At 55.2% G+C, this 14,280-nt stretch overlaps 1 protein-coding gene across 1 annotated transcript in view; it reads right to left on the bottom strand.

Moving 5' to 3' along the window:
- SLC24A3 (solute carrier family 24 member 3) overlaps positions 1-12,079 on the bottom strand; it is a gene marked incomplete at both ends in the record, with an annotated part of 107,554 nt that extends 95,475 nt beyond the window's left edge. Inside the window, one exon of the mRNA XM_082276707.1 lies at positions 11,944-12,079. Coding sequence (XP_082132833.1) covers positions 11,944-12,079 — 136 coding nt within the window. The remainder of the gene's footprint in view (positions 1-11,943) is intronic.
- Positions 12,080-14,280: the final 2,201 nt, after the last annotated feature.

Below are 14,280 nucleotides of genomic sequence, written 5' to 3' on the forward strand. Positions count from 1 at the left end.
TCAGAAGCCCTGGCTCCCACTCTGGTATCTCTGATGATAGGGGAAACATCACAAGAGAGAGATTCTTTTCATGCTTTTCTCCACAAAAGATAACGAAAAAAAGGGATCTTGCAAAAAAATAAACAAGCACGCGGGAAAAGGGAGCTTTTGTGTCCAGTTTCAACACAAACACGTTCTTCTCCTGTCCCTTTGCCTTACAACTCTTTTCCCCTTGTGTTTCCCTGCAACACCACCACACAAATCTGTAACTGGTGCTTGTTTAATCGTTGTTATTTACTGCTTCCACAGAGCTGGAAAGGCACTTGGAGAATGGAGACGAGTCTAGGCCCAGACAAGACACTGGCTCTGATATCCAACGCCGCTGTTCAGCACCAAGTCTGGATTTGCTCCCCAAATCCACTCCCAACATGAGGTGACACTCAGGACAATTCACTGACAGCCAGCCTCCAGCAGCCAGTGCAGAGCTGCAGTGGGGGGAGTAAAAGCACAGGGTTTAAAGTATACTGAGACAGGAGTGTGGAGGAGCTGGGAACTGTGAAACAAGAAGTCAGGGACAGAGGCGTGAATCCAGGCCTTGCAGAGCGGTGCCAACCCCCCTTTCTCTGCATCTGTCCAGAAAAGCTGTGAGATGATTTTTACCAGTGCTGAGAACATGCTGAAGGGCAGCTGCTGGCCTGTGACTGATGCTGTGCCTTCCTCCCCAGAAAACTGAATTCCTGACACCAATGCATCTCCTTGGTTCCCAGCCCTGCAGCCGGAATTGACGCAGGAGAGCAAGATGCTCCACAGGTTGCAGGGTGCTCGTGGTCCTGTTCCCTGCCACTGGCCAGCAAATGGAGCTGGCCTGGAGCTGCCCCAAGTCAGCCACAGGCAGGAGAGCAGGAGGGAGCACCCACCAAGGCCGGAAAGCCTGGTTCCACCTCATGGAAAGCCTGGTTCCACAGCACTCTGTCACCACGAACAGTGCCCGCCAAGGTGCCCCCACTGCACGTGGGTTCCTGCCCTCCTTCAGACTGATCTATGTGCCTCCAAGCCAAGCTGAAAATTACCTCAGTGACAAAGAGTGTTTTCCCTACGGTACCCACTTAATTAAATATTGAAAGAGCTATTACCTTTCAGGAATGCCAGTGCACTGGCTGTGTCCATTATTTATAACATAATGTATTCATTATGCATTTTATCCCATGCTCCTATCTGCTGATCTCATAACAGGCCCTTAAACAGAATTTTAAGCAATTAATCCCACCTTAACTACGGACAAATATATATAGAAGCCTCAGGACATCTCTTTCTTATATTTATTTGAAGTAAGCAAACATATCTGGAAATAAATCTGGTAATCAGGGAAGAGAGGGACATGGCCGAGCAGCCTGGAAACCACAGAACCAACGTGAGCCAGGCTCATTTCAATCAAAACTGCCAGCCTGGGTTATCTGGAAAAAGTAAGCCTTGTCCTGCCACAGATCCCCTCCCACGACATCCCTTCCACACCGATGATCCAAACCCAAACGCCCCAGAACATCCGGGGCCGTCCTGCCTGCCAGGGCCCGCCAGGCTCAGCCAGCCACTCTCCCACAGTCAACAGGTGTCCCTGCTGAGCTGCCCCAGGCTGTCCCTGGTGCTCCCCTGACCCAGCCCCAGCTCCCATCCCTGCATGCGGCGGCCGTGGCTGCGAACCCCAAAGCTCGCTGAGCACGTGGGTGCCAGCCCCAGTGCTGGCAGAGCCTCAGGGGCAGGGATGTCCTGCTCATCCCACTCTCCTTTGTGCCACTCGGATCCCTTTTCCCAGTCCCACGGGAGGGAACCAGCCCTGGGATCCCTCCTGCAAGAGGCAGCTGCTCAGCCTTGTGCCCTGCTCTGCTGCAGACCCTGAATTGTAACACAGCTCCTGTTCTCTCTCCCATACCCAAGCAGCACAATGGTGACTGAAAAAAACTTTAAAAGAAGGAAAAAGGGAAAAATAAAAAGAAAAAAGAAAATAAAAGCCTCTCTAGACACATCCAGGAAGCTCCTCATAAATCAGCACAGATCAATGCAGAAAACTATCAAAAACTATCCTTGGCTTCAGCAGGTTTTGGACTGGCCCTTACCAGGGTGGCACCGGAGTAACAAGGCTGCTGAAGCCTCTCAAGGCAGATCTGTACTGAGGCTTGACTGAAGCTTGTAGAGGCTCCTTAGCACATCCCTACAAAGGCAGCCTGTCCCTAAAGGTAGATGACATGGATGCAACCCCTGTCCAAACCAGTAACTACACCCTTACTTTTCCACCTGGGGGATGTTCCCTACCAGCTGCCAGAAAAGGCAGGCACAAAGGCAACAGGTACCAGTCCCAAGCAGCAGAGCAGCACCCCTGCCCTCCTCTGAGAAATGAGCCTGGCCTGGAATGTTTCAAAGTGTTTCAAGGAAAGAAATAATACTACAGAGGGGGGAAAAAAAAACCAACAACTTTCTATTTTTGACCAGAGATCCTGGAACAAAAGGACAGTGCTCCACATCATACCAGAATCAAGTGTCGGATGCTATCCTTTCTTTATAAGGCTTTAAGACGGGCAGACCCTCCAAGAAGTGGTAAGCAATTCTTTATTTACCCTGAAGTGAGACACTGCAGACGTGGGTTTAATTCACTGCTCTGCTATTAGCCCGCGAGGTGACCTTGGACAAGTTGTTCTGTCCGGATTCTCAGCTGGTGTCAGCTGGCACCGTGCCACCACAGTCAATTTAAACAATTTGAGACGCCAGCCCCAGAGCCCTCGGGTCCTCAGCCTCCCTGTCCCGAACAGCTCTGCCACCCACACGCAGCCCCGCCATGCCCCAAGTGACCCGAGGGACACGGAGTGGGGCGAAGGGAACTCACGCTTCCCTTGGACAGTACGTGGTTTTCATAAAATGAAACAAAAAGCCTATTTTGGTTTTGGGGATTGTTTTAAATAGCCCTACGATCAAGGCTTTAAAAACACTACTGTGCTCTGGTGAGACCCCACCTGGAATCCAGCTGTGGGGCCACCAACATCAGAAGGATGGACAGACCTGTTGGAGCAAGTCCAGAGAGGCCATGAAGATGCTCAGAGGGCTGGAGCACCTCTGCTGCAGAGACAGGCACCCCTGCAGCTTCCCTCTGGATCATTTCTTCACTCAAGAAGCTTTTGCATTACTCGGTTACTTTTTTGGACAACTCCTCCACTTCTGAACAAGCTCAATTTGCTGCCTCCTCTGATTTAGCACAAGAATAAATCCACAGAACATGAAACTCAGTTTGTTTTACTCTGCCAACAGTCAGCAGCAAAGTTAACTAGAGGGTGTTTTTAAGCGCTGCCTCTTCTCCCTGTTCCTCCCCTCCCATGCCACTGCTGTCCCAGGAGCAGCCCAGAGCCAGCAGCACCTTGCTGTGAGCATGGCTGATGGAACCTGGGGAACAAGCCAGCTCTGCGTGTGCGACAGGCCACCGGCTTGGACAGGAGCTCTCTGGGACAAGGGCTGTCTCGGCTCCGCCTTCACAAGGCCTGCAAGGAGCGTGGTCGCTCAGTCCTGGGCAGGATGGGCTGCTCACCACGACCCCAAACACCAAACCTGTGCCCTGATGAAAGATCTGACCCACGGTGCCTTGGCAGCCCATATCCTTGAGAGGACATGGTGCCACCCCATCAGTGAGACCCCTCCTTGCTGTGCCACTCAGCAGAGCTGTGTCCCAGGGCTCTGCAGCGTCCCTTGCCCCAGGCCCCACTGCAGCACCAGGCACCCTTCTGCAGAGCAGGGAACAGAGCCTACACGTCAAGTGTGATCACAGCCAGAACTCCCACCTGCTCCTGAACCGTGTGGCACTCACTGGCCACCACAGCAAGGCATTTAACAACTCTTTTCTACCTGCCAGCAGCCTGGGGGGTGAACATCACACGTACCTACTGTTTTTTAACAACTCCAGTGCTAGGAGCCTTTTTGGACGCATCACAGTGCGTAAGCTCAGCTGCCACGGCTCCAGCTTTCCCTGAAACAAACTGCTGCACCGTCTCAGCACAGGCAATGTTCATGTACAAGAGCTTCCTTCTGCCCCATGCTCTCAAAAAATACAAATCAACTGTCATGTCATGGGGTGCTCTGAGAACCGGAGGGCAGATCTTGTCAGAGGAAAAAGGGATGTCCATGTAAGGCTCGTTTCTCCTCCTGCTTTATGTTACAGGATGTTCTGGCCATCTTAGGGAAAAAAAACAGTTGTGTCTATCTCTGAATGAGGATTACTCTAATAGCAGACCCTTCAGTTGTTTGCAGCTCAGTTAGCATGTTTTTGGCGTGCATATCAAAAAGACTCTTTGCCAGGACTTCAGCAGGCTCTTTCCCAATCGAGTTATTAAATCTGTTTGCAGTTCTGGTTGGATAGGTGCTGCCTGCTGCTGGAGCGAACGCTGAGGATGAGCCCTGGAGTACCAAGGTTCCCTTTAAGGGCACACACTCGGCACTGCCACATCTTTCTCCTCTCCCGGCACTGCGACTGATGGACGCTGCCAGGGAGCCACCGCAGGGACACGGGAGACTTCCCGGGGTTAATCCACAGGGACAGGGCAGAACACTGTGGACCAGAGCTCCGCGTGCATGCCTGTCACTCCCGTGCCAATCCCAGGAGTTCTCTTGTGCCTCAGTTTCCCTCCCTCGCAGCCTGAGGACACGCTTGCTCCCCTCGTTGCCTCCGGCACGATCGGGGGCTGAGGAATGGCTGGAGCGAGGAAGGGCCTGGGTAACCTCACACACACACGAAACCACCTGATGTCAACTCAGCACTTCCCACACTGCAAGTCAAGCCCTGGTCCCTGGCCTGGCTGCCTGAGGACACAAACCCAGCTCAGAGCTGAAGCACCGCGCACACCATCGAGGAACAGCAAGGTCAGGCCAGGCTGTGCATCCCTGCCACTCCACGCGGCTGCTCGGCTCGCAGCTAGGCACAGGAATGTCCCAAAACCACCAAATCCACGCCTCCAAACCCTTCCCAACACTCCTTTGTGCCCAGGAGTGTTCTCCCCTGTGAATGGTATTTCCCCTTCCCAACGCACACTCACATCCACCGACACAGGACCCGCGCCCTGGGCTGCCACGGGCAGAACAGAGCTGAGCAAGAGGACGCTGTGGGACAGGAGGTACAGCGGAGACACCCCCTGCTCCCCTCTCCTCCAGGCCATTCCCAGGTCCCAGCCAGCACTTGGGGACCATCTGCTTCCCACAGGCAAGGCTTATAGGCAGATGACATTCCACATTAGCCAAAAGCATCCATAAAAGGCAAATAAAGTCCCAGCAAGTACTGTCTCACACAGCTTTCTCCCTGGACACCACATCTGGACTCCTCTTCAATGCCTCCCTTTTTCCAGAGGAGCAAGACCCAGGACCTTTCCCTGGAGTCCTTGGTACAATGCTCCTAGTCTCAACAATACGAAAAAAAACCCCCCGACCCCACCCCAAAAAAAAAACCCCAACCAAACAAAACAAACCAACCAAACAAAACAAACCAACCAACAAGAAAATCCCAGATCAACACCTCCAGTTCCCATCAAGCTTCAGTTTTTAATCCAGTCTGGAGCACAGCCCTTTCTGCTGGATGCAACACCCTGTCCCACTCCCTTCCCCTCTTTTCCCTCCAACAATCAAACACACTGAGAAATCCTATTTCCAGAGTCCTCTCAGCCTGCTTCTGAAGAAAAGCTGAGCATCTAGAGGTTGTACCCATTCTATTTTTAAATCTGAGCATTAAGCTGAAATCCAGCCATGCCACAGTACGGACACAGGGACTGCACCTATTTCCTGTCTCACAGGGGTACAGCTGCTCCTTTGATGCAGCTGTCTCCTGGCCAAAGTGACGGAGGCCTCAACACCCTCCCAAATTCCCGAGCACAGCAGGCTCATCCCACGCCCATCTCCCTGCCCAGGCAGCTCTGCTGCTATTGATTCCAAGCTGACAAAATCGGGTCTCAGTCTCACCTGAACATTCCTTTGCTGGCTGCTGTGGAGACCTGACCTTCTGCGGAAGGCGAAGCAAGAAAAGGTAACGTAAAGTTTTCCGTGAGACAAGACAGAGGGACCTGACCCTGAGGGATTCCCAGCTAACTGCAAGCTCCCCATCCGGATGCCCTCGGCAGTCAGTAACAAGGACAGGAGGCTCAGGGCTGGAGGAGTCTCATAGTCGGGCAAGGATCCCCCGGGGAGGAGAGACAGAACACCTGCATCCCTCTAGGGTCAGCTGAGAGCCCATTCAGGAGCTGCAAATTACACACATTTACCACTTTGTTTTCAAAGGATTTCCCTTTGATGCCGTGAGCAATGCAGAGCAGCCACAAGGATTTACTCACTGTGTAACCCTACTCTCCTGAGAGCGTGTCTACAGGAAGGATGGTTACCATGGAAGGACTACAACCACACTGCTCACACCTGGGCATGCCCGACCGCTCCTTCCCATAAAGCCACAGCAGCGGAAAAAAGTTAGGATGAGGTTACCAGTGGCTCTTGGCATGGGTCTGACTCGGCTCCTGCTGATAAAACCCAGAGCAGAACAAAGCTTTTGAACAGCCCCAGTGCTCTCCAAAACCCCAAGCCTGAAGACTGCCCTAGAGAAGGGCAAGGAAGACAAGGCCAGAAGAAGAGTAAAACCCCCTTTTTTTACAAAATGCACTGCTGTGGCTGAGCTGCCTGGCTGTGGGCTGTGAAAAGCAGCAGGAGAGAGAGCACAGCATGGTGCAGCTCCCACCACCACACGGCCCAGCTCCTGGAGAATCCTGCGGCTTCACGGGAACTGCTGGAAGCTGCTGCACTGGATCCTAAGGTGCATCCCTCAGACTCCGCACTCCTGCGAACCCCACGTGGTTTTCATTCCCAAACACAAAACTCCGAAGCTTCCGGGGACAGGTTTCGTGAAACCTGGCTCTCTTCTTCAAGTTTTATCTTAGAGAAAGCTTCATGAAAACTAAGTTTTCTATGCTCGTCAACAGGAAAGCCAGAAGAGGTAACTTAAACCACTCCAGAAGGAACAGAAACCAGAAGAAAACCCCAGTGATCTTCCTATCTACCACGGAGTTGCCATCAATTTAAGGAACAGAGACAAAACAGAGGAAAGCACCCTGGGGCAGGATAACACCTAGAAGCAGGTCAGGTCCAGGGGTGAGGGGAGTTTTCCAACTGCAGGGCTGGATGCTGATCTCCTACAAGACCCTGTCCCATATCCAGGAGTGTACAGACACAAATACCTGACACATGAATACATGACAGGTCCAGCCAAGCCTTCTGAGGATCCCTGACCAAAAATGGACAGTGTGACCAGCCTGCCTTTTCTAATTATGGACTCGTAATTATTCTATTATGGACTAATTACGGACTATTCAAGATTAGCAGCAGGAGGGAAGTACTAAGAAAGGGCTGGGACAGAACCGACCAGCCATGCCCACCTCCTCATGAGCTCTGCTGTTCTGACCACAGCCACCACCCAAGGGCTCTCTGTTCAATCTCGGCTTGTTAATGCCCCTCACCGAGTCGTTCCAGCATGCTAGCCTGGAAGAAAACCTCCTTTATTTATCCTGGGCTAGTTTTCTGCTGGGTTCACCTGCTGGGAAGGCTCAGCTTAGGGCCACCACCATGCCAGAGCCCAGGCACGAGGCACCAATGGGGGCAGGAGCAGCCACAAGCCACAGACAGGGCAGGACTGAGCCCGTACCGCTCCATCAGCGCAGACAGGTGTGCAGCACAAGCCTACCTTACCTCGACAGGCACCACAGGAACAGCAGCTGCCGAGTCTTTCTGCAACTCGCCCTCTCCCAGCCTGGCGTTCTCTCTGCTGGTGAGCAGCTGGGGCGGCCAGCAGCCCTCGGCCCCGACGCCCCGCTGGAGCCTGCGCTCCCGAGCAACCCGCATCCTCGTCCCGGGCACCACGACCCCGTGGCTCCCGGTGGGGTGCCAGAGTCCACCCTCAGGCGCCCAGCCTTGGCAAGGCGGCCAGCCTGGCACGCAGCCCAGCGCTTCCACAATGCTTCGAGGAAGTGGACTCCAAACGGGCCTGGAGAGGTGGGAGTTCTGAAGGCAGTTCTCCAGCCACAGCCAGGTGGGCAAGCCCTGCTCTGCTGGCGCCCGGAGCAGATGCTGACAGCCGAGCGAGCATGGCTCTGAGCAGGCTCCCTCACCCCTCCGAGCAGCGCTGCGCATCCCGTCCCTGCTCTCCCCGAGCTGCTCAACACAAGGGCTCAGTCTCAGTCAGCTGTCGGTGCAGGACCTTGAACAAGCACTAAATAAATGAACAAGTCATTTCCTGCAAGGCCAAACACGCTCCCTGCCAAAGAGGTCACATACCACGCTCTGGCCTGATGCCTCTCCCGAGTTTATGAGGGTAAATTCCCATATCCAGGGGTCCAACAATTACAGCAATACATCTGGGCTAGGATTACTCACGCTGGAGCTAGGATTACGCTCCGCTGAAGAGGTGAGGAAAACAACTGCTTTTGTGCTTTCACTGCATGACCTCCAAAGTTCGGTTTGGGTTTCTTGGTTTGCACGAACCAAAACATTCAAATGAAATCAGGGAGTTTTCGCTTAACTCTCAGCTAGAGGACCGGGATCTTTCACACCAAGGCTCTTCAGTGTTATTTTGGCAGTAAGGAGATCTGTAAGGAAAAGCCCTTTGAGGCAGGGCCCGTGACAAAGCGGTTGGGATCGGGCGGCCTACGTGGCTCATTCCAGCCTTGTGAGCTCCTCCAACCAGCACCGGGGCGCAAGGCAGACATGCCCAGGATCCTTGCTCCCCACCTCTCAGCACACCACCCAGGATTGCTCGGAGGCTTTCTGAGTGTGTTTTTGTGACAGGGATGCTCTCAACACACCACAGCCCACAAGGACCAGGCAAATACCAGTCCTGTGAAAACAGCCCGAGCTTCGTGTTTGGGGTAAGTCTCAGAGCCTGTCAAAACGCATCTGGCAGGCCCTGCTCTGCCATTCTGAGCACTTCACTCCCCTCAAGTTAAAACAAGACTTAAAAGAAACCCCAATCTTCCACGCTTGAATCACACGGGCAGCTCCATGTGCTTGGATGTGCCCATCCCCATGAGTAAGGGCTGCAGAATCAGACCCAGCTTTTCCTCACCATCCTGCCAAAGACACAGACACAAAGAAGAAGAGAAAAATCCCACTGACTGATGCCCCTGCTATTTCTGCTGTCCATGACAGCAAACTGGTAAAAGGCCTGACTCAGAAGCCTCCCTTGAAAAACCTGAATCATTACGATCTGGAAGACGGTCTAATATAATGAAGTCTCTGCTCCTCCCTCCCTCTGGAAGAGGGAATTTGCGTCAGAGTGATGGAGGGGATAGAGAAGGGGGAAAAAAAAAATAAACCCAACTTCACTCTCTGTTCAACCCTCTCTGCGCGGGCGGAAGAGTCGGGCAGCCAGCGGTTGGCAGCTGGATTTGGGGTCTGCAGGGCTGCGTTTGGCCTCAGTTACACCTCTCAGCTACCAGTGTTGACTTCCTTAATGTCAGAGCATAACCACAGAGTTACACTGCCAGGAAGCAAGAAAGAGGCTCCCCAGCTGCACGATCACTGCCCAGACAAACTGTGTGAACTTGGATTTCTTCTCGGCACTGTGTCTATTTCCGAAAGCTTGACCCTTGTGCAATACGGAGATCATTGGAATGAGCCTCATAGAACGGTATAATGTTTTAACACTTTGTTACTACGCATTGTTTAGCATCAGGAGATCTCACACTCACCTCACAAAGCAGTCTTATTTTCGAGACCCAGCCAAACAAGACATGGAGAGATTAGACTGAGTCCCTCAGAGAAGCACTGGGAGTCACTGGAGCAAAAACCCAGAGCTTGTGCCGTGTCCCCTGGCGTTGCCTCCCCCAGATGGTTTATCGATTAGACCGCTGTGGTTACCCGCCTCTCCAGAAGGGCTCTAGCCTGTTTCCTGAGGGGACGCGCAGGTACACACACCTCACAAGGAGGCTCTGGCACTCAACACCCTCTGCACACACAGGTCACCAGTGACCCGAAAAGCCCTGCTCCTCCAGATCCAGGCCACGGCTGAAACGGTGCCTGAGGGGAAGGGGACTGACTAAGAAAAACAGCGGCACTCAAAACGAGCACGTATCGTGTGAAGAGAGGATTCAAGCCTAGGGTTTCTGAGCCGGATCGCGCCTTGACACCAAGGCTCTCCAGGAGCAGCAGCCACTGCAGCATCTCCACTGCACCCCAGGGAAGCCTGTGCCCAGCCTCACGCTACCACCGCTCCCTCTGGCACCGAGGATGTTGGGAGTTGCCCACGCCATGTGCGCTCCTAAAGGCACACGGTGAAAACAACCCCGGAGCCTCCTGCCAGGGCAGCAGGGAGAGAGATGCCACTCAACACGAACACACCACAGCCCAGTCAAAAGTTTGTGCTGAATCTTAAACCCCGCGTTTTCACGTGGGAAAAATACCAAGACAGCTGAACAGAAATACACCTTTCCACCTCCTAAGCACAACACAAAGGCCAGAGAGCACCAGGCTGTATCTGAGGCTCCCCAGAGAGCCCGCTCGCTTTGGGCCCGTGCAGCGCCAGCGGACGCAGTGGGCGCTGTGGAAAATTTCCACCTGTAAAATGACTCTTCTCCCTGTCACTCCCGGCTCTGCACGGCAGCCGGGTCTACTGCGCCGAACGCCATTCCTCATCTCCCGGATTAACTTTAGGTAAACTCTGCTCACAACGCGAGACAGGCTCCCAAACTGAAGCAAAGTGGCCAGAGCCCTGACACGAGCCTGCTGCACCAGCTGGGGAACATTTCAGCAGCTCAGGCAGAGCGCAGAAGAATGCACCTGCGGCACCAGCCTTCGCGGCAGACAGAGCTCCTTCTGCATAGGCAGGGACCCCAAAACAGGGGATGGGAACGAGCACTGCTCTTCAGAGAGAGGCACGCACGCTGGGCCGCTCTCAAAATAGGTGTGAAAATCACCCTTGCCACATCACCTACTAATATCTCGTGTGGCAAAGGCAGCAGCATGCAGCCAGTCGGCTCAGCTGGACACGGATCACCTTCCCGCTGACGGGAAGGGGGAAGAGAGCACCACAGACCTTCACACTGGCAGCCTTTGAAGTTTAGGTAAAGGAAGGATGGATACTGGCGTTACACATCCACATCTTCCATGCTGGCAGACTTGAATATACCTCAGTACATGCATAAACTCCTGTTTACTCACAACGATGTTCGTGTTTTTCCTGGCCTTACTTCTCAGATGCAATCACCGCGTTTGTGAGAAAAAGCGTAAGTTTTAGAAGACATGTACCAAAAAAAAAAAAAAAAGACGATTCGATTAAATTGAGGGCATAAGAGTCCCAAATCTCAAGAACCCATCCCAATATCGTTATACTCCACAAGAAACGCTGCGCTCAAGCCGTAGCTGGTGTTTGTGCTCTTCCCCGAACATGAGAGCATTCCTCACACCATGCTGGACACCGTGAAACCCTTCAGACACGTCTGTTTATTTAAAAAGCAAATTCGAGTCACGGAGGGGTATGCTCTTCTTTTCTTAAAGGCAAACAAACCTGGCGTAAATTCTGCTTACATTCACGGATCTGCAAGGCAAAACGCGAGCCGCTTCCGATCGCCCCCTGCGCAGCGGTGGGCAGGGGACCCCCGGGCACCATCGCAGCGCCCCGGCCCCGCAGGGGGGGCTCCGGGCACCCCGCTCCGGCCGCGCCGAGCCCCCCGCGCCCCGTGCCCGCCGGGACCCCCGTGGCGGGCGGGCCCCGCTCCTCCCCGCACGCCGAGCTCCGCCAAGTTTCGCGCCGCTCCCGGGGCCGCTCCCGGGGCCGCCCCCGGCGCGCAACGCCCCGGCTCGGGCGGGCCCCGGCGCGGACCCCCGGCCGCCCCGGCCCCCGCAGCGCCGCCCTCCGCAGCCGGGCCCCGGTGGCCCCGCCGCCGCCGCCCCCCGCCGCGGCCCCGCACTCACCGCCGCGCCCGGCCGCGCAGCCGGCCAGCAGCAGGGCCAGGGCGGCCAGCGCGCACAGCTGCCCCCGCAGCAGCTCCCCTCGCCGCCGCCGCCGCTGCAGCCGCCGCCGCTCCGCCGCCGTGCCCGGGGCGCCCATCGCGGCCGCTCCGCTGCGCTCCGACCGCTCCCCGCGCCGCGCCGAGCCCCGCCGGGCTCCGCAGCGCCGCCTCCGCCCGCCCACAGAGGGCGGGACGGGGCGGGGGCCGCACGGCAGCGCGGAGGGGCTGGCGGGCCCGGCGGAGCCGCGGCCCCTCGGCCGGCGCGCAGAGCGAGCACGGCCCCGGCACGGGGCCCGCTGCCCGCAGGTTCCTGGGCGGGCAGGGGCGGCGAGGCAGCGTGGCCCGGCCTCGCCGGCGCTGGGCATCGCACACATCGCACCGCCCGCCACCGCAGGGGCGCTCGGGTCCTCTCGGCATCGTCTCCTGGGCTACAGCCTGTACCGCCCGTGCGGTGTCTTGACACCAGAACCCCAGCGCACCGGTGACCCCTCACCGGTGCTCCCAGTGACGGCAGCAGGCAGCCCTCGCTGCCATCCCTGCGCTTTTCAGACACCCGGGGGGTTTCTCGCTGGGGGTGGTTGGGGATTTTTCCCCCCTTTCTCATTCTCTGCCCTGAACTTTTTGCCGGATGAGCAGCCGCCTGCCCTGCCTGCCCTTCAGCCTGGTCCTGTGCGAGCCCTCTTGCTTCCCATCGCTCTGCTGGGCGCCCTGGCGCCCTGGCTCACACACCTCTGGGGAGCTGTGCCAGCTGCTCTGGCACAGCCACTCCAGCCCTCCTCTGCTGGGGCTCCCCGGCTTGAGAGCCTGGGCCGGTTCTTCCTTCCTTCCACGTAATGCCATAATTGCTACTGGAACATTGACACAAATACCTACAGGCTGTGCTGAACCCGGAGCGTCGTGCACACGCAAGGGAACAGCTGCCTCTGCAGGGCCCGTGCATGTGCACAGACATCATCACCCAGGAAGGGCCCTGGAGTTACATGACGGATCTGCCGTTTTGGCTGGAGAGCCACCTTCAGCTGAGATGAACGGGCGAGCAGAAGGAATACCTCTGTTCCTCCATGTTCCCCATGGGCTGCCACAGCTCGCTGGACACAGACTGAAATGGAAGTAAACATCACTGTCAGTATTTTTGGTTCGGTACCCACCTTTCCCGTTAAAGACAGTCTCATTCTGGGGGCAGCAGTGAATTATGTGCACCCACCCTCTCCCAAAAGGGTTTCTGCCAGTTCTGAACTTGACCGGGATGTTGGTTTCCAACTCTGCTCTTGCACATCTACTGTGTGTGCTCCTACACACAACTTTAGCAACACTGGTGTCCCTGTTGGCCCAGGGTAGGCAGAGCCAGCTCCCACCCAGGCAGTAAATGGAGCTGACAATTGGCCTAGGATGTAGCTAGGGAAGAAGTGTTTTGTTTTGGTTTGTGTTTTTTCCGGGTAGGACACACTCCCTTCCCCCTGGCAGGGCAGGTTTTATCCCATGGTAAACAACTCTGAAACCTGTAGCGCTGTCAAACACTACAGCAAGTCACTGCAACAGAGGAGAGAGATCCTGACTGTCCCACTGCCGGCTCTGACTGGTGCCATGGGAGAGCAGTCAACCCACTGCAGGGTGAGAGGGGCTTGGGGGTGAAAGTCCCTTTTGCTGACACGACAGAGCGCTATGACAGTGCTCCCAAAGTACTCCCTTTAAATTTAAATGCCCCTTTGAAGTCTGTAGCTTCTTGAAAATGTGACCCTGAGAGTCACTGCAAAATCATTACTCATGTCTCCATCGTAAGCCTCCTCTGGTCCCATTGCAGGGCTGCTTGTAAATACCAGGTGGGAGCTCACTGTCTTTGGAATCGAGACTGGGGCTATATGGGAAGCCTACGAAGCTCAGGAACAAGTTTCCCACTCTGAATCACAAGGTAAGTTAGCAAATGCCTTACTAGCATAGTGAGTACCAGCTCCTGAAACGTCTCAGTTTCTGGGGAGCATAAGACAGGAGGATTCCCTCTTCTCTCCCACCGATAAACCGGTGTGTGGGTGGAACAGGCTTTGAACGTCTCCGTCTGCAGGAAGAAACAGAAGGAAGGGAATCTCAGTGGATGTTACTCTTCTGAAAGAAACACTGTATTTATCTTCCACAGGAGCCTTCTGCGAGGAAAAAAAAAGCCCAACTGCTAAAGACCTGACGTGACTAACATGCTGCTGAGCTTCACAGGGTTTGCTTTGTGTCACCTCTGCCACTGTCTTCCACGCTTGCTGCCACGTAGAGCGTTCTCCGCAGAGGGCCGTGGAGGCTCCAGAGGAGGAGG

Source organism: Coloeus monedula, assembly GCF_965178545.1.
Source record: "Coloeus monedula genome assembly, chromosome: 2".
In the NCBI taxonomy this organism is placed as follows: Eukaryota; Metazoa; Chordata; class Aves; order Passeriformes; family Corvidae; genus Coloeus; species Coloeus monedula.